The sequence below is a fragment of the Salarias fasciatus genome, chromosome 8, assembly GCF_902148845.1.
Source record: "Salarias fasciatus chromosome 8, fSalaFa1.1, whole genome shotgun sequence".
Taxonomy (NCBI): domain Eukaryota; kingdom Metazoa; phylum Chordata; class Actinopteri; order Blenniiformes; family Blenniidae; genus Salarias; species Salarias fasciatus.
Window position 1 is genome coordinate 14908523 of NC_043752.1, and position 27891 is coordinate 14936413.

Sequence of the window (27891 nt, forward strand, 5' to 3'; positions counted from 1 at the left end):
TTTAAATTATTTTTAAATTGTATAAATGTGCTAAACAAAAGGACAAAATAAATAATTAATTTGCATACATCGCAAAAGAAACACTAAAGCCAACCTTTAGACCAAATTAAATCCTGAAATTATTCTATTGTTGGTCCACCACAAGTCAATTGTAAACTAAAAAATAAATACTAAAAAGGCATGATATTCAAAATAGTTTATTGATGTTATGGTCATTGGAACAGTATGATAGATGACTCTACACACATAGTCAGTGCTCAAATGGTTCTGACACATTTACAAGCAAGCTATTTTTCACTTGGTCTTTGGAAGAACCAGTGAGAACTCCTGTTGACAGCCTTTTTACACAATTTGAAGTCACATTATATCTTTTTTTTCAAGTGGAATATCGGGAGGTTTATTGTATCTGTTTGTACAGTTGTTTTTCCACAATAAATATGTAATAATGATTTCGGTCAAGGTAAACATAAGCAAAAGAAATTAGCGTCTAAACCCTTCACTGTTATCGCTACAAGGGGAATTCTTCATAATAGTTGTCGTAGTGATAGAATAGAAAACAACAGAACATCTTTAATGTCATAATTCACATAATGAAATCACAGGTGCTGGTCTCTTTGTGCATCAATATCAATCGAAAAAAAGTTGAGAAGTTGCACACAAAACACATATTACAAGGTAACATGAAATAGAGATGTGTGACATCCATGCCAGCTGTTATGTAATGATATGATCGCCTAAGGATAAAAGACTGTTTGATTATATGTTATAGTAGTAGCGTTGGCAGTGGTAGTAGTAGCAGCAGCAGCAGCAGCAGCAGCAGCAGTAATAGTAGTAGTAGTAGTAGGAGTAGTAGGAGTAGTAGGAGTAGTAGGAGTAGTAGGAGTAGTAGTTGTAGTTAAAGTTTTTTTCCAAATTGACTGAATACATTATGTAACAATATGCAATATTCATTTAAAAGGAAATGTTACCACATGAAAATAGCACATATTATGTCAGGATATCAAAAAACTTAAAGCTCAAATCAAAAAAACAAAATTAATTGCATGAAATGAAATTAAATCGGATTTACCAGACACTTGACATATAAACTATTGAAAAAACGAATTAAAAAAATAGATAAATTTCAATACATTACATTTTTTTGATTAACTATTTAAAAATATATTCATCTTTTTGGTTTCCAATCGCTGCAGATTAAAAATATTTGTGAAAATCAAGAGATCACTCTATCACGTGACGTGTGACGTCAGCGTCAAAACAGGATGTTCAGCCAATTCTGACAAAACATTCTTATCTCAAAATAAAAGCAACCAAAACGAAGTGTTGCGATTATGGAAGTGATTCTAACACATTAACTGGTAACTAAATCACCTGAATCAGGAATTATTGTTGTGTATTTAATATAGAAGGGTTAGGCTGACGATACATCACAGTAACATGATGTTTTCTTATGTGACACACAACTCGCTTCACATGGAGTGTTTTATTTTGGTGGTGTGAACCGGAAGTTGAGCGTGACACTTGCCCAGAGGATACCAGAGCAGGGAAGACCCTCCACTGTACGACAACACGCACCGGGCTGGCTTGTCAACACTGACCGATAATGTCCCCGTACTGATGCGGACCCCGGGCTCCATGTCGCCGCTGACGTCCCTCCGTGCCTTCCGGAGCCCCCCCCCCGGGCCGAGCCCCGCCGCCATGGCCTTGTTGCTGCCTCCCCGCTGCACATCTGTCAGCCTCCCCGCGCTGCCCACCGTCCTGCTCGGACTGCTGCTGCTGCTGCTGCTGCCCGCCACCGGGCTCTGCTCCCAGGGCGACAAGGAGCCGATTTACCGGGACTGCGTGAAGCAGTGCGTGCGGACTAACTGCACCGGGGCTCGCCTGCGGGGCTTCCAGTCCGCCCAGCCGCAGTACATGGCGCTGACAGGTGAGCTGTGACCGGCAGGTGACTCCGGCTAGCAGCCGCTAGCAGCAGGTTCACGGCGGCGTGCGTGACTTCTGATTTCTCCCGGGACTTCGGGGCTTTTCATTCCGATCATGCAGACGCAGTCAGCTGATGCCTCTTTGCGTGTTTCAGGGTCTGAGTGTGATTTTCTACTTTTTTATTCCTGAAATCTTACAAAACATGATTCATTACCTGAAAGCAAGTTTTTCAGGCCGAGCAAAGCGATACAGTTTGTTTTAAAGCCACCATTCCTCGTTGTTTGGCTGTTGATGGTGTGTGTAAAAAGAAGAAAATGACATTTTTATTCCATTAAAATTCACCTTTAGTCATCCAGTGGTATTGTTAACATGTTATTATCAACTTAAGCCTGATTGGAGAACTCAGTCTGAGATATGGGGTCAATTTTCCTGCTTTGTTTTGCTTGATTCCCAAAGAAAACCACCTGTCACCTAATTTGTAAAGCACTTTACAACAACCTGATATTTAACTCCATATACACCATTTACTTTAAGATGTTCAAAATTCATGGAAACTTGCAAAAGTGGGAGAACTATAAACCCTATCTATTGTCTCTCTACATCAATTATTGTTACTCAATATGATTATATCTCTGTTTTTTAAGCCTAAACTTACTGACTGTACCCTTTAGCAGGGCGGAGGCCCCCTGGGGAGGCCTCCCTCCCACACCCAGCCCACACAATTGTACCTATATTGAAAGTGTTATGCTCTCATTGTCTGAACACTTTATCAACAAGGAGAGCACACAACCAGCTAATTTACATGAAAGGCAAGAAAAGCTTTAAACTGATAATGATCTGAGCCACCCTGTCCTTCTTTGTGTGTGTGTTTTTTTCTTTTTCTTGTTAACCAGGTTGGACTTGTCGTGATGACTGTCGCTATCAGTGCATGTGGACCACTGTGGGCCTTTACCAGGCTGAGGGATACCGAGTCCCTCAGTTCCATGGCAAGGTTTGTTTCTCCCACAGATGCTTCAGTGTGCAAAAGAGCACCTAAAGATACCTACACCCTGATATCAGATGTTGTGTATTCAAGTCTTTGTTTCTAGCTTTTCCATTTTTAATTGCGCCCCTTTCAATTCAAGCTGAGATGCAGTGTGATGGGTTTCTTTCAGTGGCCCTTTGCACGCTTCCTGTGTTTCGAGGAGCCGGCTTCCGCCCTGGCCTCCCTCCTCAACGGCCTGGCCTGCCTTCTCATGCTGCTGCGGTACCGCAGCACGGTGCCGCGTCAGAGCCCCATGTACCACACCATCAACGCCTTCTCTCTGGTGAGTCTAAATCCACGTCTACCGTCGTATTTTGCACAAGTGTAACATCAAAAGTCTCAAAGAGATTCTGTCTTTCTTCAGGTGTCTCTTAATGCCTGGTTTTGGTCGACAATCTTTCACACTCGGGACACTTATCTCACTGAGGTAATGCATATTATATACATGCACATTGTTGGATCTCTAGTTGACATAGTTATCCCTCACCTGTCAGCCTAATTTTATCCATTTCCTCCCGGGTGTAACGTCTGTTGGCTGGTAACAGCTGACCGCTGTCTCCATGCAGAGTTGGTGCGCAGCTGCTGCGACTCAACGTACAAACCAGCAGCGCAAAACAATGAACTGTAACGAACTGGGCCACAGCTTGCAGGCAGTCAGGTGATTCCCGCTTAATTACAAAGGGAAAGAAAAAAACCCCTGAACATAACACCAGTGTGTGTGGCTCATGTATGGAGAGCTGTTGAAATCTCTTCCTGAGAGCCAGACCACCTATGGAGATTAGCGTCTCCCGCTCATTGTCTAATGAGCTTAACAAATCAGCAACGTACTAATGCCATTACTGAGGGTCATTTGAGGTTTTCCAGTGTAGTTTCCATTAGGTGTGGCAAGGACAACAGCTGTTTTTTTTAAATGTTAATTCTTGTTTATTTTTTTCTTTCAGAAAATGGATTATTTCTGTGCAACGGCAGTCATTCTTTACTCAATCTACCTGTGCTGCGTCAGGTAAATGTCCAGTCGTTCCACGCTCTCTAGAAATGTTTAATGTCTCTTAGCAGATGAAGCTAATTCACGTAATAACCGTAACTTTTTGAACGTGGGGTCAAGCTGTGTTTTATGCTGTGTTGTAATGTTTCCTGTTGTTCCGTTGCGTCTGCAGAACGCTGGGTTTGAGGAGACCCGGCGTGTCCAGCATGGTGGGAGTCCTGCTCATCCTGGCTTTCACCTCGCATGTGTCCTATCTGACCTTTGTCAGCTTCGACTACGGCTACAACATGGCTGCAAACACCACCATCGGTATGATCAGCGATTTAAAGCCACTTTAAGCTCATATTTGATTGGGTGTCGTTGCTTTCAGATTACATTTTCAGGAAAAGCAGCTCATGCTTCAGATTATGTGTGTTATTCTCCCATCTGTGTGTTTTGCGTTTGTCTCTGGAGGCATGGTGAACCTCCTGTGGTGGCTGTGCTGGTGCTGGCAGAACCGCCGGACGCTGCCGTACTGGTGGAAGTGTGGCCTGGTGGTGCTGCTCCTTCACGGCCTGGCTCTGCTGGAGCTGCTGGACTTCCCCCCGCTGCTCTGGGTGCTGGACGCGCACGCCGTTTGGCACCTCAGCACCGTCCCGGTGCACTTCCTTTTCTACAGGTCGGTCATGACGCGGGATGTGTTCGGTCAAGAGCTGCAGAGAAATGTTGAGTTACTGATCTTTTCTTTCCAGTTTCCTGATAGACGACAGCCTCTACCTACTGAACACAGAGAAGATGGGGGTCAAAGTCGAGTAGGAAGAGCTCGCTGCCTCTCCACCAGGCCGACGCCCGCTCCCCCCGTCCAACCAGGGCAGCCGGACACCCGAGCCCTGACGCAGCTCCGCGTCCCAGATGACATGCATGACGGCACGCTCATGCTTCTGGGAGAAGTTTGGCTTCAGGATTTTCTCCCAGCTGCGGTTTGGAGCTGAGCGAAGGGACCGGATGATTGTTGGAAAGGCGTTCTGAAAGAAAGACCTGAAGGCAAAAGTCTCCCTCCTATGAAATTCATCCAAATAGACTTTGTTTACATTTTTCATCTTTTTAATTTTCTTGTATTTATTTTGGCGGTAATTTTTCTCTTTGAAACTCTTTGAAATGTCACGATTGACGCTTTCTCTACTTTGCCTTGCACTGACATGCGTGCTGTCTTGTTTTTCCATTCCTTAAGACTATACGACAGGATATAGGTGAGGGGGGAAAAAAAAAAAAAAAAGAATCGCCCCTGACCCGCAGCATCACCTGTGCTTGACGTTCGTGTCCCGTTTCTCGGCGCTCGTTTAACTTCTGAAACTGGATTCCCTGAAACTGGAAGTGCGACTCGGGCTCGTCCAGCCGTTCGTTTTCCCGGACCGACAATAGATGGCACCAAATCACCAAGCAGCCCCTCCAGACCTCCTGCAGCATGTGACCAGATCCGTCTGTGCCAGAAGTGGATGGTGGCAGCGGAGAGGTGCCCCCTGTGACGGGGGCTGCCAGCTGATTGTTCCAGAAATGGGGGGGGGGGGGGGGGGACGCTGGAGGCCGTTCTCGCTGACGGTGGAGGTTTTTTTCTCTTTATCACCATCACACCTTTATTTTAGTGCCTCTCTTGTTTCCACTGCTGCTTTTGTCTGCTGTTCCTCATTGTAATTCAGATACCTGTTCTCGTTTTGCCTTAGTTATTTCAAGCCTGGCTTTTTTTTTTTGTTTTGTTTTGTTTTTTTTTTTATTCCATTTTATTGCTAGTTTTACTTTGTTTAAATGACTTTGATTTTGGCTTGGTTCTGCCTGATTACCATGGAAGGGAATTATTGTTTTTATTCACCTGGATTGCCTTTTAGTGTGAAGAATGGCTGAGGTAAAAAAAAAAACAAAAAACAAGCAATGCAACGGGAAGGTGCAGTTAGATTGCTTTTTAAGCAAATTACAGGGTTAGGTGGTGTGTGTGTGTGTGTGTGTGTGTGTGTTACACTCAATTGTTGTGATTGCATTTTTTTTTTTTTTTTTTGCTGAAGTGTGCACACACATGCACCATACTGCTTTGTACGTAACACACTCCGTCTCCCACACGTCTGCATTATGCACTGTGTCACACCTTTATTGAGTGTATTTTTGTTTCTTCTTTTTTTTTTTTTTTTTTCCCAGTTGACACCAAAAAAAAACAGAAGCTTTTGAATTCATTCCATGTCTGTGTACATGCCTCGGAGCGTACCATCCACACGTGCACTTTAGGACTGTGCGTACACCTACGCGCAGCTTGTTGTGTGAAATTCTGCCCATGCCTTTGTACTGTTGTGTGAGAATGTGAACAGTGACCAGTGTGTGTGCGCGTGCGCGTGCATGTGTACACGTTGCCTTGACTTGACATTGTGTTGTTTTTGGCCGGAACAAACCGAAGTACTGTGTGTGTGTGTGTGTGTGTGTGAGTGAAAGAGAGAGAGGGGTGGTGTGTGTATTTATACATGTTGGAGGTATTTTTTTTTTTCTTTTTTTGCGTGAACTTGTGTGAGATGACGGGTAAATTTAGCTTTGCTTGACGGCCTGTGAAGGGGGAGGGGGGGCAGGCGGAGGAGGAAAGACGTGGAGAGGTCGACAGGTGGCAAAAAAAAACACTCCTCCAATCATGGCAGCGATGGTGCAATCGAAAGAAAGTGTTGCAAACCTCATACATTTAATAGTTTGTTAACAGATGCAGTAATGATTTTTTTTTTTTTTTTTGTTGAAATTGTGTTTTTGGCTCAGTTATTAAAACCACACACATAAAATCGAAGCATCTTTGTAGACAGATTAGAGATTAACTAACAGTTTCACTGGTGTTTGTTGTAATAAGTTGAAGATTACCTGAAGAATATACCATAAAAAAAAAACAACTCCAGGTTTTATTTTACCAACATACCATTGTTCATTTCCCAGTAAGCACATCTCTCCTTGTTGCTCATGTGCTGCCCCCTGCCTGCTGCCCTGTGCACCACACCTCTCCACCGCCCCACATCTGATGTTTGACCAAAAATGAGAAAAATCTATTGATATTAAAAAAAAAAAAAAAAATTAAGTGAATAAATTTTTCCTTTGTGGATAAAAAATACAAAACTAACTCAGATGTGTCTGGTTTTCATTTTTTGGGGAAGACCTGGGATTGTTCTTTGTGATTTAGTGCTGCACAGGCCTTGTCGCTTATTGAATTTTACAGAGAATCACTGTGTGGGGATGTAAAAAAATGCAGAAGTTCTCTGTATATTATTATAACCTTAGCCTTCCGGGATATGCTGGTTTACAACATATAACTACACAAAATGCCACAAAAATACTCTCAAACGCCTGAAAAATCAGAAAAATCTGTCAGCCTTTTGAAATAACACAATATTGTACCAACTGTTATCCACAGAGTTTCATCCTGCAGATTTTATTTAACCCAAATATTTGCAAAAACAAACTAAATGCACCTTTAATGACCTTTAACCTGTACTTCTTTGTGGCCCTAAACTACTACTTGCATTTTTTTCTGGGTTAAATAACACTTCCTGGTTGTTCAATATTCATGTCTGGAGTCTGTATTTGCGAAAGGTCGAAAAAAACAATAACCCTGGCAGATAAAATCTCAGAATCAATGTAGGACGGTCATAAAGAGGGTGAATAAAACCTGCTGCCAGCCTTTTAAACAGCGTGTGACACCAAGGTGAGACGGAGTGTGACTCCAAAGTCAGTGAAATGTGTCGTCTGTGCTCCACTCCCCCGTTTCCCCCCTGCAGTCTGAAGGGCCTCCTGACCTTGTACCATTTGTGCAGCAGAATGAGCACTGATTTTTTTTTTCTTCTTTTTTTTTTGTGGACCGCCGTTGTGTCTCTCGTACAATCAAGACAGATTCCTGCAGCCCCGTGTTTGGATGTTTGGACTCACGTTATCCTGCAGTGCTGCAGGACAGCATGGCTTCACCTTGAAGATGTCCTGTATAATTGTAATAAGGTTTTTCTTTTTTTTGTTTTGCTTTAAGTGTTTCAAATGTGGAAGCTGCTCTATAATCAGAAACATGAGAGTTGTGCCGACTGTGCAGTTGTTCCTGGACTCTCTCACTTGCACACAATATCTCTCACCCACTTGCAGGCCCGCTCACCTTTTAACCCATCAAGCATTGAGCTGATATTGAAGTTTCAATTTGCACACAGCCCCGTCCCTCAGTGGAAACTGATTTTCTTTTGTGGGAACCCAACATGCCAGCCAGACCAGTGCAGGGCCTGTGCGCCGTCTGGCCCAGAGAGCAGCTCTCTGTTGTTTTGTGACGGCTCTGTGCAGGAGGTTGGACTCTGACCCCGGCTGCAGTGGGTGGGGAAAGTGGATAGATTGGGATGAATGGAGTTTATTCTTCCTCCTTCGACTCCTGATTTGAGAATACGAGCGAAGAGCATGAGAAAACTGAAGCAAATAGGATGATGCTCTCAGCTGGTATAGAATTGATAAAACCCTCTTTCATAAACTGAGTCAGATGGAAAATGTACAAAGATGTGAAGTCGATTTGGCTAATTTATTCTTCATATAGTGGCGCAAAATGAATTTTACAGACACTTAAGTTTAGGACTATTTATAATTTGACTGTTTAACTTTTAATTTCTTGGCTATTTCAGATTTAACATCCAGAAACATCTCGGCTCATTTGATTTCATTGTCAGTCTCAGACCAAGAGGCAACATTTGTTACGTGTAAACAAACAAACAAAAAAAAAAGCCTTCCGTTCACTTGCACAAAGAATTGATTTTCATCTGACAGAGGAGCTATTTTGCTTCTCCAAATTGAACTTTTCTTGGCATCCTGCCTTTATTTGTTTGAGATGGTGAAGATCGAGGCAGGAAATGTTGGGGAGAGTTCGATGACAAACAGCATATGCCCTCAAGCAGCTGAAGTCAAACAGAGCTCCTCATTCAGAGTTCTCACATTAAGTGATATTTATTGATTCTGTAATTATTTTACGAATGAAATGCGAGAAGTGTAGTGGTTTCTTGTCTTCTCTCCTGGTGAAGTTGCGCCGTGAATGTGATCCTGGGTGCTGCAGGAATTTTATTTTTTTGTTTTAATATTGTTGATAAAGTTTTAAAACATCATAGAAACTAACCAGGCGTGTCTGCGTGGAGGAAATCAATCAATTGTTAGTCTTCTTTAGTGCTATAGTCAACAACAACTTGAAAAAATGTTGTTTGTTAGCAAATCTAAAATTATCTGAAACTTTTTTCTTTGCTTTTTTTACTCGTATTTTTGCAAATTTCAACAAGTCTGGTGAAGAAATCAACTGTAAATAATCCTCTCGGTCCTGTAAACTCCATTTTTGTGACTTCTTTCTTTTTCCATCCCTGATCTTTGAAACATGTCTGTGATTTTTTTTTCTTTCTTCTGATTCTTCTCTCGAGGCGTGCACGGTGCGCGTGCAGGGCTGACTCAACTCAAACCTGCCACTCCCCGCTCAGGCCTTCGCGGGAGCGCGCTCCGCTCCTTCCTGCGCGCGGTCACGCTACCCCCTTCCACGCGCGGCTGCGGGCTGACGGGAGGAAGTTGGAGCCGCCGCCGAGATTGGGGAAACGAACTACAAGTCCCCCCCCCCCCTCCACCGGCCCTCCCCGCGCTGAAAAAACAGACGGAAAGTACGGGAGCGGGGAGCCTCGGAGAGCCGTCACCGGGAGCGGAGAGAGCTGGCGGGGGAGTATGGACTAGAGGAGCGGGCTCTCGGCAGATGGAGGCGGTCAGAAGTTTGCTGCTTGTCGGGGCCGCGCTGCTCGGAGCGACGGGCGCGCTGGGCAGAGAAGGTGGGTCACTGTCCGAGCTTCGTTCCCCCCCGGGAGTCTTTAAAATGGCACAAACTGGGTTCAGTTTGATGTTTTTTTTTTTTTTTTTTACTCACTAAAGTGTTAGTTTTGAGTTATTTTCGAAAACTCAGGGTTACGTTCCTTGCGCGTCCATGTGCGCCGGAGATCCGCGAAGAGCTGATAAGGAGGAAAAAAAAAAAAAAAAATCACACCTGTCACACTCCAGATTTCCTGTTTGGAGTTAAAACGTCCCATCCTGCAACCCGAAGCGCGTTTTTGCTGCACCAATAGAACAACTCGGCCGCAGGTAAAGAACCTGCTTTGCAGCTTATTGGATAGAAAGACAAAAAAAAAAGGAAAAAAACAAAATAAGTGATTTGTTTGCTCTGCAGGCGCACTCCTGCTGCTGAACGCGTAAACAAAAACAAACCAACAACAACAACAGGCAGTGCATTGTGTGCCAGGGATCATGACGATGTCAATTATTCACTTCTGGCTCCAAAGAGGACATTGTCTGATAGAGGGCCACTTGTCACACTCCGGGCTGGAGTGCATGCCAGGAAAACAAGAGCTAACTGAAAGTGCAAACAAGCACAGATTTGTAACATGCAGATCATGCCATTTCTCTCTCTTTTGGTTCAGAATATACAGATCAGGTCAGCACACCTTTATTGCATGGTTCTTGTTTTTTTGCACAGTTTGAATAACAGTACTTTTAAAGGGGGAAAAATACAACTTTTCTAACAAAATATGGAGTTTTTCTCATTTTGCATTTAAAAAAAAAAATCAGAAACAAGAAAAACAGTCTGAGCACTTGGTTGATGCTTTTGCGTTTGGAGTTATCTTCTAATCTCGAACAGATGTTTTCGGACTGTGAGAGTTCAGCAGGTTACCTGGAGGAAGCCCTCGCATACGCAGGGAGAACATGCAGACGTGGCTGGAATCAAACCCACGATAGTCTCTCACTGTGAGGCCAGAGCGCCTAACCACTGCACCTCCATTCAGCCCTGACAGTAAATAATGTTTTTGATCGTCACGTAATGACGTTTGAATCAATGTGTGTGCTCTCTGACATGCTCTGTATTTTGCTTTCTGCGCACATAGAAGTCTGTTTCAGTGAGCAATAAGAAACATCAATAAAGTTCGGTCTGATCTGATCGTAAAAGCTTTTAACGCAGCACAAGCTAGAAGCAAAATTTATTGACATCAATACGTGAGGGTTGGCTCTTCAATAGAGCTTTTATTCACACGCATTTGTCAGTTTTTATCGATGTACATTTAAAAAAAAAAAAAAAATCAACAACCCGCAGCTGCGATACGAGAAACCACACAGAGGAGGATCGTTTCCTGCTCAAGTTGTCGTCTCTGGCGAGTAACAACACAACAATCTGTGTTTTGTTGGCGGCCCTCACCAGCGGCGCCGCTACCGCAAACACACACACAAACAAAGCCAGCAGTCGCAGGTGATGTTTTCGCCGAAACGCCGCGGCATTGTTGGTGGGAACTGGTCGGTGCACTTCAATCTCTGCAGCGTCGGCCGAGGGTGAAAGCGGCGCTTCGTAATGCAACATGTAACAAGGGCACACACACACACTCACACACACACATTGTGGCCTCCCTGAGTGTGTGTGGCTGTCTCCACAGAGTTCACGTCCTTGTCACACTCCAGCGCACCCATTGAGTGATTAAGTCCTGCTGGATTTGGCCTCGGTGGCGGGTTAACTCTGGACTTTGTGTTAGTGATCTAAACTCACACCGAGACCACCGGCTTTCTGCACGAATCACACCTCGCAGTGAAATGATAGGAGCCTCATTTCCAGGAAAATAATGAGAAGTGGCACAGTTATTCGGAGCAGCTTGCTTGGAAAAAGGCTGTTTTCCTCTGAAACCGGTTCTGGTTGTGCTCTGAAGTTACTCTCAGCATCTGTGTGCGTCTGGAAGAACTGGTTCGCTGGTGTGTTTTCATGGTTTCTTCTGGAAATGAGGTCATAAACGGGGATGAGATCTCAGTGGGCCGAGGCATTTAAATTTAGAGCAACAAAAATTCAAGAGAAAAGTCACGCTTTGTTTATTTCAGATATTTTTTAAAAATGATTTTTGGTAATAATCTATCAAAGATCACATTGCTCAGAGATGATCAAAATGGGATTTTTGCCCATGCTTTTGAATGTTGGTGAGAGTGGTTTCGGCATTTAGCTTCACTGTAAAGTTTTATGAAATCAGAGCAAAGGATCCTCAGAATGTATAACTGACAATTTAAGAAAAAAACAGCTCGAGAACAACCAATTGTCTATAAATAGCAAAGATGTTTCTCCTAAACCTGCAAACTTTAAGTTTTCTTCCAGATCTCATTTAAATTCTTAATAAAATTGAAGTATTTGAATGTGACATAACTCTCTCCTTATAATAATATTGTCATAATTCACAACAGGATGGTTTATTGATATGAAGTGATATTAAAACTTCAAACGTTGATTGAAGTGCACAAAATAACTTTTTCTCTTACTTTAAAATCATTTCAGTAGCGCTGGGAGCGTCACGAAAGAAATTCTAATTAATCTGCGTGTTTATATCTTTTATATTAATATAACTCCTAGCACTTAAGACAGTTTAAAGTCTTACTTGACAGATTTCCTGATGTGAACGTGACGTCTGTAACAGGCAGGTGAATGTTGATGCCAGAATGTGATTTTAACAGACTTTTACCAGGTTCCCTCTGGAAAATGGAGCTGCAGTATTTCACAGTGGAAAACTCCGGATTTCAAACTGTGGTTAAAAGTGTTGGAAAGTATGCAGGAGGGGTTTTTTTTTCCGTGTGTGTGTGTCTCTGTGATCGCAGCGAGTGAGGAGTTTGTCGTCTGAGCCTCCAACGCAGCGCAGATCCTGTTCTGCTTGTCTGTTGAGCAATACCTGTTTTTTCTTCTCGCGGGCTGAAGGGGAAGAAAGAATGTGTTCGGGGAGGTTGGGGAGACGTGCGAGGTTTATGCAAGACGGCGCTGTGTTGGGATCGGGGCTGACGCGATAAATCCGCGGTTTAATGAGCCGACGGTGAAAGTCCTGTTTGGATCAGCTCCTCGTGTTTGTGTTGAGCTTCGGGGGGGATCAAACCGCTCGGAGGAGGTGGGTGGGGGGGGGATCCAGTGCTGCAGTAGCATCGCACACGGCCACTCACTGTACACACACACACACACAGGTAAACACACACATGCACACTCCCTGTGCTCACTGGCACGACGCCACACACAGGTGTGGCTTCATGTTGGCCCTCAGCTTTGCAGGTTCGCGCAGTTCAGACGGCAACACACGGCGGCTTCATCCTCCAGCGGAGCAGCTTCAAATCCGCTAATTCTCCTGAAATAACGTCCACCAAAAACACCCGACGGCCACTGAGATTTCACTGGCCTGAAGTGACAATCATAGCTAGTAGTAGAGTTTACCTATTCGAGTCCTTCGTGTAAAATATGTTTTAAAACATCTCTGCATTCATCAGTGAGGATTCTGTCGGTTGCATTTATTTTTATTCACTATTTAACTCTCCTCTAAGTGTCAGTCCTGCTGAGAAGTGAGTCTTTGGGTCGGGGCTGCAGAGAGAGCAGGGGCCTCATTTATAAAACATGGTGTAGGATACATACTGAAAGCCAAAAATGGCTTTTTGCCCCAAAAAAAGTAATTAAAAATACTGCAGAAAAATGGCGTTCGCCACTTTCAGGGCCCGTTTGGAGCGTAAGCAACGTTTATAAATGAGGCTCCAGATCCGTGTCGGGAGTGACGCCAGCTCCGCCGTCAATTGCTTTTAATTAGCGTCATTTTACCAAAGTGAATCCACATTGCGTCATCCTCTCTTAAGTTTCCTAAACTTTCTTAGGAAGGCTGCATGTTTGTAGTATTTTGCAAACCGGAGCCAAACCTGTTCAACTACTACAACATTGCAGAGAGCAGCTCTAATCCGCCGTGATCGCCGGTGTTGTGCAAGCTGTGGAAAAGAGGTGGAGTTAGTTACTGTCTGATTTTAAATTGTGCTTGTCAGATCATCCCTCATCACGTTAACCGGTTCGGATGTTAGTTAGTGAGAAAGCCTGAAAGCCGTCAGTGTTGTGCGAGCGATCGGACACGTCGATCCTCCCGTGACCCGTGGAGTCACAGGTCAGGAACGTGTCTCTGAGCAAGAGCGGGAATGCACAGCTTAGTTTTCAAGTGTGTCACCCTCCAAATATGCAGCGGCGCACGTTTCTGTCGGGGGAGGCCAGAGACGGACCCGCAAGACGGAGAAAGGAGGGGAACTTTTTCGGATGACTCCGCTGTCGGCCTAAAAAAGATGTAGTTGAGCGAAGGAGGCGGGGACGGCGGCGTGACAGCGGGCAGCGCGCAGCGAAGTGAGAGATAAAAGAGGGAGTATTTTAGGCTGTGGGGATGGAGGGGTGGCCGGCTCCTCACAAGGACACACACACACACACACACATGCAGGCGTTGCTGGGAGACTTTTAGAGAGCAAACAATGAGGGGATGAGGGGATAAAAGGAGAGGAAGCTGAGAACACACACTTCAGAAAATGGAAAATCTGCTTTCTGTTGCGCCACATTAACTCAGTCCACAGAGATGTCGGTGCATCTTTTAGCTGGTGCCACTTTTATAAACTGGCCTTCCGGCTGGTTCTTCCGTCTTAATAAAAATCATTAAAACGCAGCAGAATGATGACTTGTTTTAACTATTTTCCGTGACGATGTCATCGAAGGAGGCTCTGATTAGTCACTCGATTTGTTATTTGACACAAGCTGCAGCGACTGGGTGTGTATTTTTGGCAGTCGCACAGTTAATCATGGACCCGTTTGCTGAGTCGCTGGCTGTCAGATTTTAATACGAACCTTATTTATGTTTTATGATGCGGCGATGCTCTGCCGGGCCGCAGCCGCCGCGATCTGGGTTCGGATCTCCGGCAGGAAACTTTTCCACTCATTCATTCTGGACGGGAGCACATCATATCGCTCTCCTCCTTTCTGCCGGTCACTTCCTGTTCCTCCGATAAGGCATCTGTGTCTATCAAGCCGTGTTTCCCAAAAGGAGAGAGAGAGAGCGCAGGAGAAAAGTGGGCCGACTGTTGAAGGGCCGCTGGACGTGAGCCAGAGGAAGTCATTTATAACCTCCCAAGAGGAGAGACTGTCCGTTTGTGTGACGGCCTGCCGAGGCACGGGAGCTATGCGTCCGCGAAAGCCCCCCCGCGGACTGTAATGCTGTGTGTGACCCTGAATGTAACGCCGTGTGTGACCCACTGCGGGGAAATCTGCGCTCCCCTTCTGCCAGTGGAAAATATATCGTATACGCTAAGACGCGGACAGAAGCGCCGCGCGCGGTTTGTATTACAGGGTAACTATTCGGGGGCCGCTTGCGAGCTGTTACACCGCCGAGCTATGCCGAGTCCAGACCCTCGCGTTGATCATCACCCAGCGTTTGAATAAATGAAACAGAAACTTTCCCTCCATTTACACAACCAGGTGCAGGGGATCGTTCGTTGTTTTAGCCCATGATTTTTCAGCATTTCTCACATAAAAACAGGGAAATCTAACACTTTTCTTCTCCAGCAGAGATTAAATTTCACCTGGATGATATTGAACTTGCACAGTTGTTGTTTCTGAATATGATCTAATTTGTGTATCTACTCAGTATTCCTTAATATAGCAATAAAAATAGTGATATTTCCAGACGGTATTAGTGTGTCGCTTAAAAAAGCATCATGTCATCTGTGTGTAACCTTATGATGGTAATAACATCGCTATTGGTCATGCTTCTACATATTTTCACTGTGCTGACTCACTAGATGTTTATTATTATCGAAACTCTGGAAGTTCCCAGCTCACTGAACGCAGCACGAGTCACCTGAGTGTTGTGTGAGATTTTTATAAGATAACTATTCATGCACAGTTTCTAAAAACAAACCATTCAGTTAAGGTGTAAACTTTAGCGATTTGGTATTTGCGTTGAGACTTGAGTGCTGATTGCTGTGCGTTGCAGTCTGCCTGGGTACGGACATGAAGCTGGCCCTCCCCTCCAGCCTGGAAAATCACTACGAGACCCTGAGGCTGCTCTACACCGGCTGCCAGGTCGTCCACGGCAACCTGGAGATCACGCATCTCCATGGAGACCCCGATCTCTCCTTCCTCCAGGTGCAGCGCCAGTGTTTGCGCATTATATAAAGCACACGTTTGATGCATTACCTCATAAAACTAACACGTTAAACCTCTTCAGACCTCTTCTCTTCCCTTGTAGCCTAGATTTTTTGCCTGTTTGTCTGTGAAGCTCTCTGAACATGAATCTGAAACTTTACTTTTTTTCCCCCCAGGGCATCGTGGAGGTGCAGGGCTACGTGCTTGTCGCTCACGTCTCAGTCAGCCTGGTACCGTTGGATAACCTGCGGATCATAAGAGGCAGCCAGCTGTACAACTCCAGCTACGCGCTGGCCGTGCTGGACAACGCTCAGGACGGGCGGGGGCTCCGGACGCTTCGCCTCCGCAGCCTCACAGGTCAGAAAACATGCAGGAGCGGCTCGGCGTGATCTGATTTTTTTTTTTTTTCAGTCTGTGTTTGTTGCTTGAACCTTTGCGTCGTGCGCCCTGTTCCCGGCAGAAATCCTCCTGGGAGCGGTGTATATTTGGGGAAACCCGCACTTGTGTTTCCCGGACCCCCAGAGCATCAACTGGAGAGACACCCTGGACGAGCAGAACAGCCACGACAAGCTGCACCGGCTGCAGCGCCGGGTCGCCAACTGTGAGCAGCCGAGGCGAAAAACAGCATTTCTGCTTGGAAATGGATAAATATGCATGTAACTCATTCAAGGGTTTCTAAATGTTTAAGGCAACTGTTATTTTTTCGCGGCGCAGGTCCGAACTGTGCGTCGCAGTGTGGAAATCGCTGCTGGGGAGAGACGGCTCAGGACTGCCAGACCCGTGAGTTCAGATGTTTTGCACAGAATTAAACAGCTTTCACTTTCTATTTCAGGTAAATTGTAGCCGGAGCTTCTGACGTTTGGTGTTTTTCTGTCTGAAGTGACCCGGACCAACTGCGCGTCCGGCTGCCAGCGCTGTAAAGGCCCGTCGCCCAACGACTGCTGCCACAGTCAGTGCGCCGCAGGATGCACGGGACCCAAAGACTCCGACTGTCTGGTAACTGCTGGCTCATAAACACACACGCCGGTTTGGTTTCATTCGTCTCACGCTCCCTTGTCTTTGTCCCTTCAATCTCCAGGCGTGTCGCCACTTCCACGACAGCGGCGTGTGCAAGGAGGGCTGTCCGCCGCCGACCATCTACGACCCCATCACCTTCCAGACCAAACCCAACCCTAACAAAAAGTTCAAATTCGGAGCCACCTGCGTCAAAACATGCCCCTGTGAGGCCTGACATGTGAAAAGAAACGCCAGTGATTCGCTGCTGTCGTTGCCTGGCAGTCACCCTTTGAACGCTTTATTTCCCTCTCTGTAGATAACTATCTGGCCATGGAAGTGGCTTGTACTTTGGTTTGTCCCCGAGCCAACCAGGAAGTTATCCTGACTCAGCCCGACGGACTCGAGACGCAGAAGTGTGAAAAATGTGAAGGAGACTGTCCCAAAGGTGGGGATGGACTAGTTTATTCGATTTGTTTTTCTGTGCTTTCTTTACATTTGGACTGGAAACATTGAGCGACAGTTTTGTTTACCTCTGGTCATAAATCCCAATAACTAATCCAAAGGTTTCAGGGAGAAGCTCATTGCAGCAGAGCTTATAGAATAGCTTTATTTGATTAGGTCCTCACAGAGTAAACTAAACTAAATTAAAAGAGCAAGAGGTCAAAGGTGACAGGCTGAAGAGGAGGGAGTTTTGACGTGGACGTCAGTTCAAGACTTCACCTACTTTCACTCCAGTCTGCGCGATAAGGAAAATCGATATTCAGTTTATTCTGATCAGTATCAGCAGTTCAGATATGGCGAGATGGTGTGAGAGTGTTTTATTGGTGTTTTTGTGTATCGTTATCGCCACCAACCTTCCTCCCCGTCTCAATCATGCGTCTGTCTGCGGCACAATGCGCTCATCCTGCAAATGGCCGATGCATCATATCACAGAGCCCACGCCGTCTCAGCGGCTCAACAATGAACTCAGTGTCCTCCGTAGTGCCGCCAGTGACACCATGTGCATCCACCAAGGCACATTTAACGTTCACGATGGCGAATAATGGGCCGATAAACAATGCAGGAAATAAATATGAACGTGAACAAGCAGAAAAGTTTGTTGCAGTTATCTATTCAGGCTCCAGAGTGAAGCGGTTTCAAAACAAGTAGCTTATACGTTGCATAACGTGTTATGTATTCTCTGAATGCCTGACACAGTGCTGCAGACTTGAGGCAGATGTTCTGATGTGAAAGAGCAAAGTGCACCAACCTGTTTCTGCAGCAGCTTCCTGTTGTTTTTATCAAATCTCGTCTTAGAGTGGGTGAATTTGCGTACATTGTACTTTGCTTTGTTTAGTTCTGCATTTCAGATGAGTTCAGTTATTAAATCCTCTTATCTCCTTGCTGTTTAGTAATTTTGTTGCTTGTGCGTGATAAGATTCATTATTCTACCCTGATGCGCGCCAACATGTCTTTATGGCTGTCGTTGCAGTGTGTTATGGTCTGGGCATGGACAACCTCGGTGTGATGGACAATCACGGCATCACCATGGTAACGTCTTCCAACGTGGAGCAGTTCAACCAGTGCAAGAAAATCTTTGGGAGCCTGGCCTTCGTCCCTCAGAGCTTTGCACGGTAGGAGAAAGAAGATCAGGCCAGAGGTAGAACATTCAGACGTGTTTTCATCCGCCAAGAAAACCTCTGGTTATGAAAACATCAGAAAGTAGTTCGGCCAATTTATTTAATGAACCTAATGATGTGTGCTTTTGTAAACACATAAAGCAGTTTGTTGAGCTCACTTTCTAATTTCCTCACAATGAACAGACGGTTTTCTTCTCCGCTGGACTGAGTAATTCTGTTGCTTGTTGACACAGAATGAAGCATTTAATATAGCATCAGTTTTAACTGAAGTCTGATCTTCTCGCCGTGCAGGGATCCTCTAACCAACACGTCAGGCTTGAGTTTAGAGCAGCTCAGAGCCTTCAAGAAGCTGGAGGAGATCACAGGTAAATCTCTTTTCGTTAAATGATTGCTGATTTTTCCCTTTAAAATTAGTTTTAGTCTCTTTTATTGCTTTTTTCCCCTGTATATTATTCTTGTTTTCCTGTTTGAGTTTCGGACTGAGGTTCCTTGACTTGTCATCCTCGTGGCTTGATTGTTTTCTCCTCCCTGATGTGTTTCAGCTGTGCCTGACTGTGATTGTCTTCACCTGGCAGCTTAGTTTATGTTGGCAATCTGTACTGTTGAGTCTGACTCAGGAAAGAACTGAATGTGCCCCATACTGCTGTTCGTAGAACAGAAGATAATCTTTAATTAAAAAAAAATGGCAAAATTAAAAATCCAAAACACCACAAATAAAAGTTAACAAGAACACCTGGAAAAAAAAAACTAAAGATTCAATGAAATGTCAAAAAACAGGAAGCACCAGCACGCAGAAGAGCTCAGCGTAAACCAAAGCCATGAAACGAAACGATCACACAGTCAGACACAGACGAAACACATCAGGAGGAGCAGCAATCAGACACAGAGAGTCAGACTCACAAACAGAGCACAAGAAATGAAACATGAGCCACGACACTCGTCTGTTTTATAATCTTATTGTACTTTTCAAGCTTCCTCTCCTAATATTTACCAATGCCGTTACATTTAATCTGCTTTTCCTCCTTGTAAACTCATTTTCAGCTGCATATTATATAAGAGAAATGCTTTATAAGTAAAGTGCTGTATTTGCAGGTTATTTGTACATCGAAGCCTGGCCTGAGGAGTGGACCGACCTCGGCGTGTTTGAAAATCTGAAAGTCATCCGAGGCAGGATGCTCTACAAGTAAGGCTCACTCTTTTTTAATCATCAACACATTTCTGTATAACCTTCAACTTTAAAATTTCCACCGATAAATCAGCGCTCGGAGTAAATGCTCAGCAAACGCACAAAATATTTAAAAATTGAATAACTGCCCGTATGTGCATCAGTTTCCCCTGTCTGTGCCACTGTGTTGACGCGTCCGTCCACAGCGCTTCTTTGTTTGCGCTCGTTTCTGGTTCACTTTGAGACGTTCGGTTCACTTTCGCCGTCATAAATGCTAATCATTTGCCAGAAGTGTTGGTCTGACCTGCAGAAGGAAGCCGGCCTGGCGTTTCTCGGTAGCCTGTAAACTGGGTCGCTCTGACGCAGCGCGAGATCTCAGCTCTTCAGTCAGACTTTAGTGATAGAGGGAGTGAGGACCCTCTGCTTGTCTGTCTCTCTCTCGTTAGGGGGGTGTTTTCTTTGGCCATCCAGAATCTGCACATCCAGTCTCTGGGGCTGCGCTCGCTGCGCAGCGTCAGCGGAGGCTTGGTCTTGCTGTACAACAACTCCCAGCTGTGCTACACCGCCTCCCTGCCCTGGGAGAGTGTCCTGCATCCCACCCAGGGGCCCCAGCGCATCGTCACGCGCAACCAGGACACGCAAGTGTGCGGTGGGTAAAAACACACACTTGTCTGATCAGGAGAGGATGTGACACACACGAGTTGCATGTCTCACCGAATCCCGTGTGTGTGTTCTGCAGAGGCTGAGGGGCGTGTGTGTCACCCGCTGTGCGAGGGGGGCTGCTGGGGTCCGGGGCCCAGCCAGTGTGTGTCCTGCAAAACCTTCCAGCGCGGCACCGAGTGTGTGGAGCAGTGCGACATCGATCAGGGGTAAAAACTCAGCGTCACGCCGTATCAGTAACAAGCCAACTGGAAACGCTCTCAATCTGTGTGTGTGAGATGATCCTCCCCACTCCCCTCCCCTCCCCCAAACACGTTCTCCAGGAAATACAACAAAAGTAACTTTACTCCCTCCTGAAGTACAACTCCGAACAGGTGGCGAAAGTCAAGGCTGAGTGGATTAGCATCAAAATAGACTGAAAGGTTTTAAAATTAAGTCTCCCCTCAAGGAGGAGCCAACGCATATGATTACACTGCAGTTATCTGAACAGTCATCAGGCGGAGTCTGGTATGGCGTGCACGGTGCACGTTTCCAAGAAGGGAGTAAACCGAGGTGCATTTATTCTGAGCGTGTGGTTTCTCACAGTTCATAAACAAAAAGATTAAAATACGCAGTTCTTAGGGAGTCATGGCCACCAGTCTGCGTCTTGATGAAATTAAGAGATATTTGGAGAGGGTTCCAGCTGCAGACCTCCACTGTCAGGACCGGAAGTCGATTTGACGCTTTAAAAAATAAAAAGGAAAATACCGGAAACTCGTATTTTTCATTTTCCCTGCGGAATGTGGAGACGACAAGGTGAGGAAAATATTCATTATTCACAAGAACATTATATTGAACACTGTACATGGCCTTGTGACGATATATTAGAAAGAATCAAGTTTTGGACTTTCTGATCGTTTGTAGCATAGTTCTCGTAGTTAACGGTGGCTAGCACTAACCAGGCTAACTTTATTAACCTGTAAAAGCAAAGGCAGAACCAAGACTCCGTATATTTTTCATATTATTTTATTTTACTTATCAGTGATATAATCTGTCTCTTACAGATGAAAGAAGTATTTCTGGAGCCTTTTACGTTTTTGTATCTCTCCCTTGGAGAGATTATGGACGAGAGAGGACTGCCAGCGCAAAGAAAAATAAACAGTTTGAAAGTTTGTTTTGTGTCTGCTGTTTTCTCCTGCAACAGAGGTTACTGGCTATCTGGGTCATGTAACTAGATATTCAGTATTCCAGTAAATTGAATACACAAAACTAAGTTCATCAGCCTTTAATCTTCCATTGGCAAATCCACTGGTCTGACAGCTCAAGGTCAGAACGGCACAAACAATATTAGGCAATTATTGAATGAATTCTAAGAATTGTAAACGCATGATATACACCTATGTAAAAGAATTCAAAGTAAATCATCGGGTAGAAGTATGCACGTAACTCATATTTACATATTTAGATGTAAAATAACTGAAAAAAAACACTATTAGACATGATATTATCATCATGTCTTCACACATATACTGCAAGCTGACAGACAATAATCCACATTGTTGTGCGGCGCGGAGCAGCAGTGATCCTCTGCAGCTCATCAGGTTATTTGCAGCTGGGGCCCCCTTTCTAAAAATGTGCCCGTGTCAGGTGCTTCAGATAAACGCATCCAGCAGATGTCAGTCTGTGTTGTGAAATGTTATGTGACATACTCCCCGCGCTTGTGTTTCAGGCCCGTGCGCGAATACGCCGATGGATCCACGTGTGTCGCCTGCAGCGCCGAGTGCCGGCCTCTCAACGGCTCGGCCTCCTGCCAGGGCCCGGTACGACCTGCCTCATCCCGGAGCAAGAAAACACAGCTCCTGTGGAGCCTCATCATCTCTTGATCGCCTCCTTCGTTCGTCCTCAGGGTGCGGAGGACTGCACGGAGTGCCGTAACTTCCAGGACGGAGAGTTCTGCGTGGACCACTGTCCGAGCGGCGTGAAGGAGGATCAGCACACGGTGTGGAAGTACAGCAACGCGTCCGGACACTGCCTGCCCTGCAACGTCAACTGCACAGTGTCGTGAGTAGACGACGCGTCCGGACGGACTCGTGCAGTCAGACGGGTGATTCTCACGCTGCGCCGCTCTGTTTCAGCTGCACTGTGATGGACGAGCGAGGCTGTCCAGTAGACACTCGGACAGGGTGAGGCGCCGCCTCCTGCTCAGCTTCCCTCGGTTTGAAGGACGGGAGCTAAACTCAGTCCTTCTTTCAGGCCGGGCACGACGATCGCGGCGGCGGTGGGTGGCGTGGTGCTGTTCTTCATCCTGCTGGCTCTGCTGGTCTTCTACCTGCGCAGACAGAAGAAGCTCAAGAGGAAGGAGACGATGAGGAGGATCCTGCAGGAGCACGAGGTGAGCGACGGCTATCGTTTCTCTTATGTGTAGCAGCTTTAACTCTGTCGTGTTGGGTGTGTTGTGTTAATTTCCTCGCTGTCCGCTCCCTCCACGCGTCCAGCTGGTGGAGCCTCTAACTCCGAGCGGCGCGTCGCCCAATCAGGCGCAGATGCGCATCCTGAAAGAGACCGAGTTGAAGAAGCTGCGGGTGCTGGGCGCCGGGGCGTTCGGCACTGTTTACAAAGTATGTAGGAAAACGTACAACCAAAGTATGAGTGGTCCTTCAATCCATGGCTTTGCTCAGTAACGGCTGCGATCTCTCTCTCTCAGGGGGTTTGGGCCCCAGATGGGGAGAATGTGAAGATACCAGTGGCCATCAAGGTGTTGCGAGAGAATACCTCACCGAAAGCCAACAAAGAAATCCTTGATGTGAGTACGAGAAAGGTTCAGTACATGTTGAAATTCAGGAGCAACAGAAGAACATTATTTACGATTCTGCATCATGATTCTGTGCTTTATCAGTTCATTTAACATTAACAGTTCAGCAGGTTTTACAGTGAGGCACATGCTGCCAACATGGTCGTGTTAGTTACCTGGAGTCACATCAGAGAGCCATAAAATGTCTGCAAAAATTAAAATAGAAGCAGAGAATCGGCCTGATTGTGTCTGAAAAGACCGTGGAACTTCCCAAAGCCGTGCAGACGTTTTCTCCAGCCCTCCATATCTCGGCTCCGTCCCTCTCCCAGGAAGCCTATGTGATGGCGGGTGTTGCCAGCCCGTACGTCTGCCGCCTGCTGGGAATCTGCCTGACCTCCACGGTGCAGCTGGTCACTCAGCTGATGCCGTACGGCTGCCTCCTCGACTACGTCCGGGAGAACAAGGACCGCATTGGTTCTCAGTACCTCCTGAACTGGTGTGTCCAGATCGCCAAGGTACATGAACTCATGACCCGTCCTGCGGTGTTTTCCCTCCATTCTCAGACGTGTCTCTGTAGACACATGGATCTGCTGTGTGTGTGTTGGTTCAGGGTATGAGTTATCTGGAGGAAGTCCGGTTGGTGCACAGAGATCTGGCCGCCCGCAACGTTCTGGTGAAGAATCCGAACCACGTGAAAATCACCGACTTTGGTTTGGCTCGTCTGCTCGACATCGACGAGACGGAGTATCACGCTGACGGGGGGAAGGTACGGAGACACGGCGCCTCCACCCTGCAGGACTCAGTGTTTACTCTAACTGGTGTTTGTTTATTCGTAGGTGCCCATTAAGTGGATGGCTCTGGAGTCCATTCTCCACAGAAGGTTCACTCATCAGAGCGACGTCTGGAGCTACGGTCAGTACGACAGATGTTTTCAGTCGTCTGTCTGGTTGAGAGCCACGTCTGAGTTTGTCTTTGTGTGTTTCTCTCGCGGTTTCGTCTCCTCAGGAGTGACGGTCTGGGAACTGATGACGTTTGGATCCAAACCCTACGACACGATCCCGGCCAGGGAAATCCCCGAGGTTCTGGAGGGAGGAGAGCGACTGCCGCAGCCCCTCATCTGCACCATCGACGTCTACATGATCATGGTCAAATGTCAGTAGTTCTTCCTGAGTTAATCTGGTCACACGTTTGTAGTTTTTATTTGATGCCATTGATTGATTGACGGAATGTTTGGATGGCAGGTTGGATGATCGATCCGGACAGCAGGCCCAAGTTCAAAGATCTGGTCAGTGATTTTAGCGCCATGGCCAGAGATCCGCCTCGTTACGTCGTCATTCAGGTTCGTTGGCCGTCGTCCGTCAGAATGTGCCTGCGGTGCGTTTTCAGTCGCATCAACCACGGCATGATTTTTTTTTTTGCCTCGCAGAACGACGAGCAGATGAGCATGTGCAGCCCGGTGGACAGCCACTTCTACAGGATGCTCCTGGAAGAGGGGGACAACGTCGGGGAAATGATGGACGCTGAGGAGTACCTGGTGCCGCAGCCGAACCTCTTCCCCAGGCCCAAAGACGAGTCGCAGCCCAACGGGCCGTCCAGGCACCAGTCGTACAGGGTGAGCCTTCGAACCTGCTGCTTCTGTCTCCATTATTCATGCTTTGCCTTGACTGATTATGTGATGTGGAGAAGCTCGTGTTTTCTGTCTTTAGGCATTGCGTTAGTTAATATTGTGGATTTTTTTTTAACTTCTTCAATGCAGCATTAAGTGCTTTAATCGAAGCAAGGTCGTATCAATATGAATGTGATATTTTTCTGCAGCAGGTTAAACAGATTGAAGCCAAAGGCTGTGAATAATGGGATTTCTGGAAGGCCTTCACCTTGACTCTTTTCCCTTCTTACAAACTTCTTCATCATACTTTCCAAACAATGAAACTTGGTTGCCATGGAGATTCTTTCTCATCCTCCTCCTCGGGTGCTTTTATTCCATCTCTCTCCAGCAGAGCAGAGATCAGGGCTTGGACGTGGATCCGTCCGTCGCCGCTGGAGCTCGGAGCATGTACCCCCCTCTCGGTGCCGTCGGGCGCAGCCAGTACCCCACCTTACCGCTGGGCGCCAGCGCCTCCAGCGGCCCGTGGACCCAGTACCCGACGCTGGCCCGCAGCCCCTCGGCCGGAGGGCAGTCCGACTCGGTGTTCCTGGACGGGTCTCCGGACGGCGTCTCGTTGATCCCCGCCAGCCCCGGGCGCTACTGCAAAGACCCCACCTACCCCAACGGGAGTCAGGGGGACCTCGAGACCGATGGTCCCAACGGCTTCCACCACCCCAATTACCTCCATCACTCACTGCCCAGGCCGAGGGTCAACCACAATCACAACCACGTTTTGCCAGGTGAGGGAGTCATTTCTTTTAGGCCGAGCTCTCTGAAGGGAATCTTACAATCAGAGAGTTGCTAAATAAGCTTCTTTATTTCCTCACTGCAGAGTATGTGAACCAGGAGATTCAGGATCCTCGGCCCGGGGTCCCGGAGCGGCCGACCACGCTGCCCCGAAAGGGCTCCAGGGCGGACAAGCGCCTCCCCAACGGCCTGCACCCGGGCCGCAGCGTGGAGAACCCGGGGTACCTGGTCCCGGTGACCTCTGCCAGCTCCACCTCGCCAGCCTTCGACAACCCCTACTACCTGGACCTCGTGGCCAAAGCTAAAGCCGCGCCGGGGGCGGCGGCGGCGGCGGACGGCTCTGCGGGACTAGAGAGCAATGGCGGAGTCAGCAGGCACGTGAACGGATTTGTGACTCCCACTGCTGAGAATCCAGAGTATCTGGGACTCGTGGACACCTGGAGCGGCCACACCTGAGGGACGGGCAGCGGACACTCAGGACGAGTCGTGTTCTTCTGAGGGAAACGGATGAAAGGGAAGGAGAAACGAGCCGGGCGCCTGTTTGGACCTGCTGGCAGCATTGGCATGTGGGACTGACGTTTCCCCTCCGTTCTCACTTGAGCGTTCACTGTTTACTGTTGTCCGTCAAAAGTCACCGTTCTCTCAGATGTGACGTGCAATCACTCGACAAAATGTAGCATTCGTCTGGCGTCTGTGGCTCTTCTTCCCCCTTCAGCGATCTGTGACTGAGAAGCGCCAAAAAGAAGTTCATCCCGCCAATAGAGTCCAAAACCCATCATGACGTGAGAAATGTCCAATTACACTACTGGGTCATGAATACTAGTTTTTACCGATCATTTCCTGCAGAGTCTGTTCGGTTCTGCTGGTTTCCACAGCTCCTCCTTCACTCCCGGGCTGCATCGGCTGCAGCGGCCCGGACAAAGACATTACAGAACTCTCCGACAAAGTGAGCCATGATATGCATTGAAGATGATGTTTAGTATTCTGGTCACTTTCTCCCGGACCTGATGCGGGTCTCCGGCGCCCTCAAAGCCATTCTGTTGTGGACAGAGGAGGCCCCCGGCAGCCCATCTGGCCCGTAGACCCGCTCCCTGAAAGAAAAGGCATCCTGTATGGAGAAGACAGAGGCATTGTGCTGCACTGATGTCTGCGGCCGCTGGTGTCTGTGGCGACTCTGTGGTACGAGGAATGGGTTATGAGGTACCAGCCCGCTGTTCAAAGCTGCAAAAAATACGAGAAATAATATTTTTGTCTGTAAAGTAATAAGCAGTATGCAAAACCTTTCAGGGATTTGTCAGATTATGGGGCGGATTACGCAGAATGCACTACATGTTAACGTGTTATTAAGGTTGTTTTTTTTTTTTTACTGTGCATGAATGCACTTCAAGCTATTAGTTAAATGTATTCCATAGGAAGTGAGAACTTTGCGTTCATACATGCAGGGAGTTCTCCTTTCGTTCAACCGAAGCAGCTCGGCCTCGTGTGTGTTTTTGTGTCGAAGCAAAGAAATCCGGGAAACGATACGAGGCTCAAATTCCACTCGGCCAAAACACAACCGGCATCCCAGTTAATGATCAACAGCATTTTTGTGAAGGCTGTTTTTCTTCTTCTTCTTCATGTTTACTGGCGTCGGGGCTGGGGGGAGGTGGCAAGCCCGCTCAATGCGGCCATTGTGGGAGCGCCGCGTTCCGATTGGAGCGTCGAGCGGCGGTCCGCGGGGGTCTGAGAACATTCAGCCGGCGATCCCGAAAAGCTCTTGAAAAGTGGAGGATTTTTCTCTCGTCTGCAGATTGTCGTCAATCTGCATCTACTACTGAACTTTAAACATTAAAAAAAAAACGAAAACCGGCCTCAGAGAAGAAGGAGCAGAAGGATTGAGATGTTGAGAGTCACATTCATGTCAGTTATACTCTGAAAAGTCAAACCGTCTTTAATTTTAATGTTCTCATACGGGTTTTTGAAGAGTTTAGTTTCAGAATAATATTTCTAAAATGACATTAGATCATGTTTTGTAACATAAAAGTTGTTCTTTCAACACACACGTCTGGATTTTAACGCCATTTTTCTGTCCTTAGACTAACAATTTTTTTTTGAATGAAATTGTTTTTGAAGTAAAAAGATTTACATAATGTTTGTATGATACTGTATGCACTGTGTCTTCTTTTTGGTGTTGCTGTCAGGTGAAAAAAACCCTCAAATCTCCATAAATACATGAGAAGGAACGCACACTCCAGATTGACCAAAATGCATTTTTTTTTCCTAACAGTCTTGTTTATTGAGACTGTAATTTTATGAACATTTAAAACAATTCAGACTTCGAAATTGACTTCTCTATGATCCACAATCGTGCCTTTAAATTAAAATTACAGTGATTTATATGAAAAAACAG

The 27891-nt window shown here is 46.4% G+C and overlaps 2 protein-coding genes across 3 annotated transcripts; both read left to right on the top strand.

Moving 5' to 3' along the window:
- The first annotated feature begins 1527 nt into the window (after window positions 1-1527).
- pgap3 (post-GPI attachment to proteins phospholipase 3) lies at window positions 1528-6840 on the top strand. The gene is made up of 8 exons (XM_030098870.1): window positions 1528-1927; window positions 2817-2914; window positions 3078-3230; window positions 3312-3374; window positions 3889-3950; window positions 4105-4241; window positions 4386-4590; window positions 4664-6840. Exons 1-8 carry the CDS (start codon window positions 1618-1620, stop codon window positions 4725-4727), a joined length of 1092 nt encoding a protein of 363 aa, XP_029954730.1. The 5' UTR covers window positions 1528-1617; the 3' UTR covers window positions 4728-6840.
- Window positions 6841-9463: 2623 nt separating this feature from the next.
- Window positions 9464-27490, top strand: erbb2 (erb-b2 receptor tyrosine kinase 2). 2 transcript variants are annotated; one of them, XM_030098143.1, is made up of 27 exons: window positions 9464-9742; window positions 15749-15900; window positions 16077-16257; window positions 16361-16501; window positions 16615-16680; window positions 16781-16896; window positions 16979-17120; window positions 17213-17341; window positions 18368-18509; window positions 18807-18880; window positions 19608-19698; window positions 20127-20329; window positions 20420-20549; window positions 22049-22139; window positions 22226-22380; window positions 22455-22502; window positions 22573-22711; window positions 22815-22937; window positions 23024-23122; window positions 23440-23625; window positions 23721-23876; window positions 23947-24022; window positions 24116-24262; window positions 24352-24449; window positions 24537-24722; window positions 25105-25495; window positions 25588-27490. In XM_030098143.1, exons 1-27 carry the CDS (start codon window positions 9670-9672, stop codon window positions 25956-25958), a joined length of 3906 nt encoding a protein of 1301 aa, XP_029954003.1. In that variant the 5' UTR covers window positions 9464-9669; the 3' UTR covers window positions 25959-27490. The 2 variants fall into 2 exon arrangements, with proteins under 2 accessions (XP_029954003.1, XP_029954004.1); XM_030098144.1 differs by having other exon boundaries at window positions 25108-25495.
- Window positions 27491-27891: the final 401 nt, after the last annotated feature.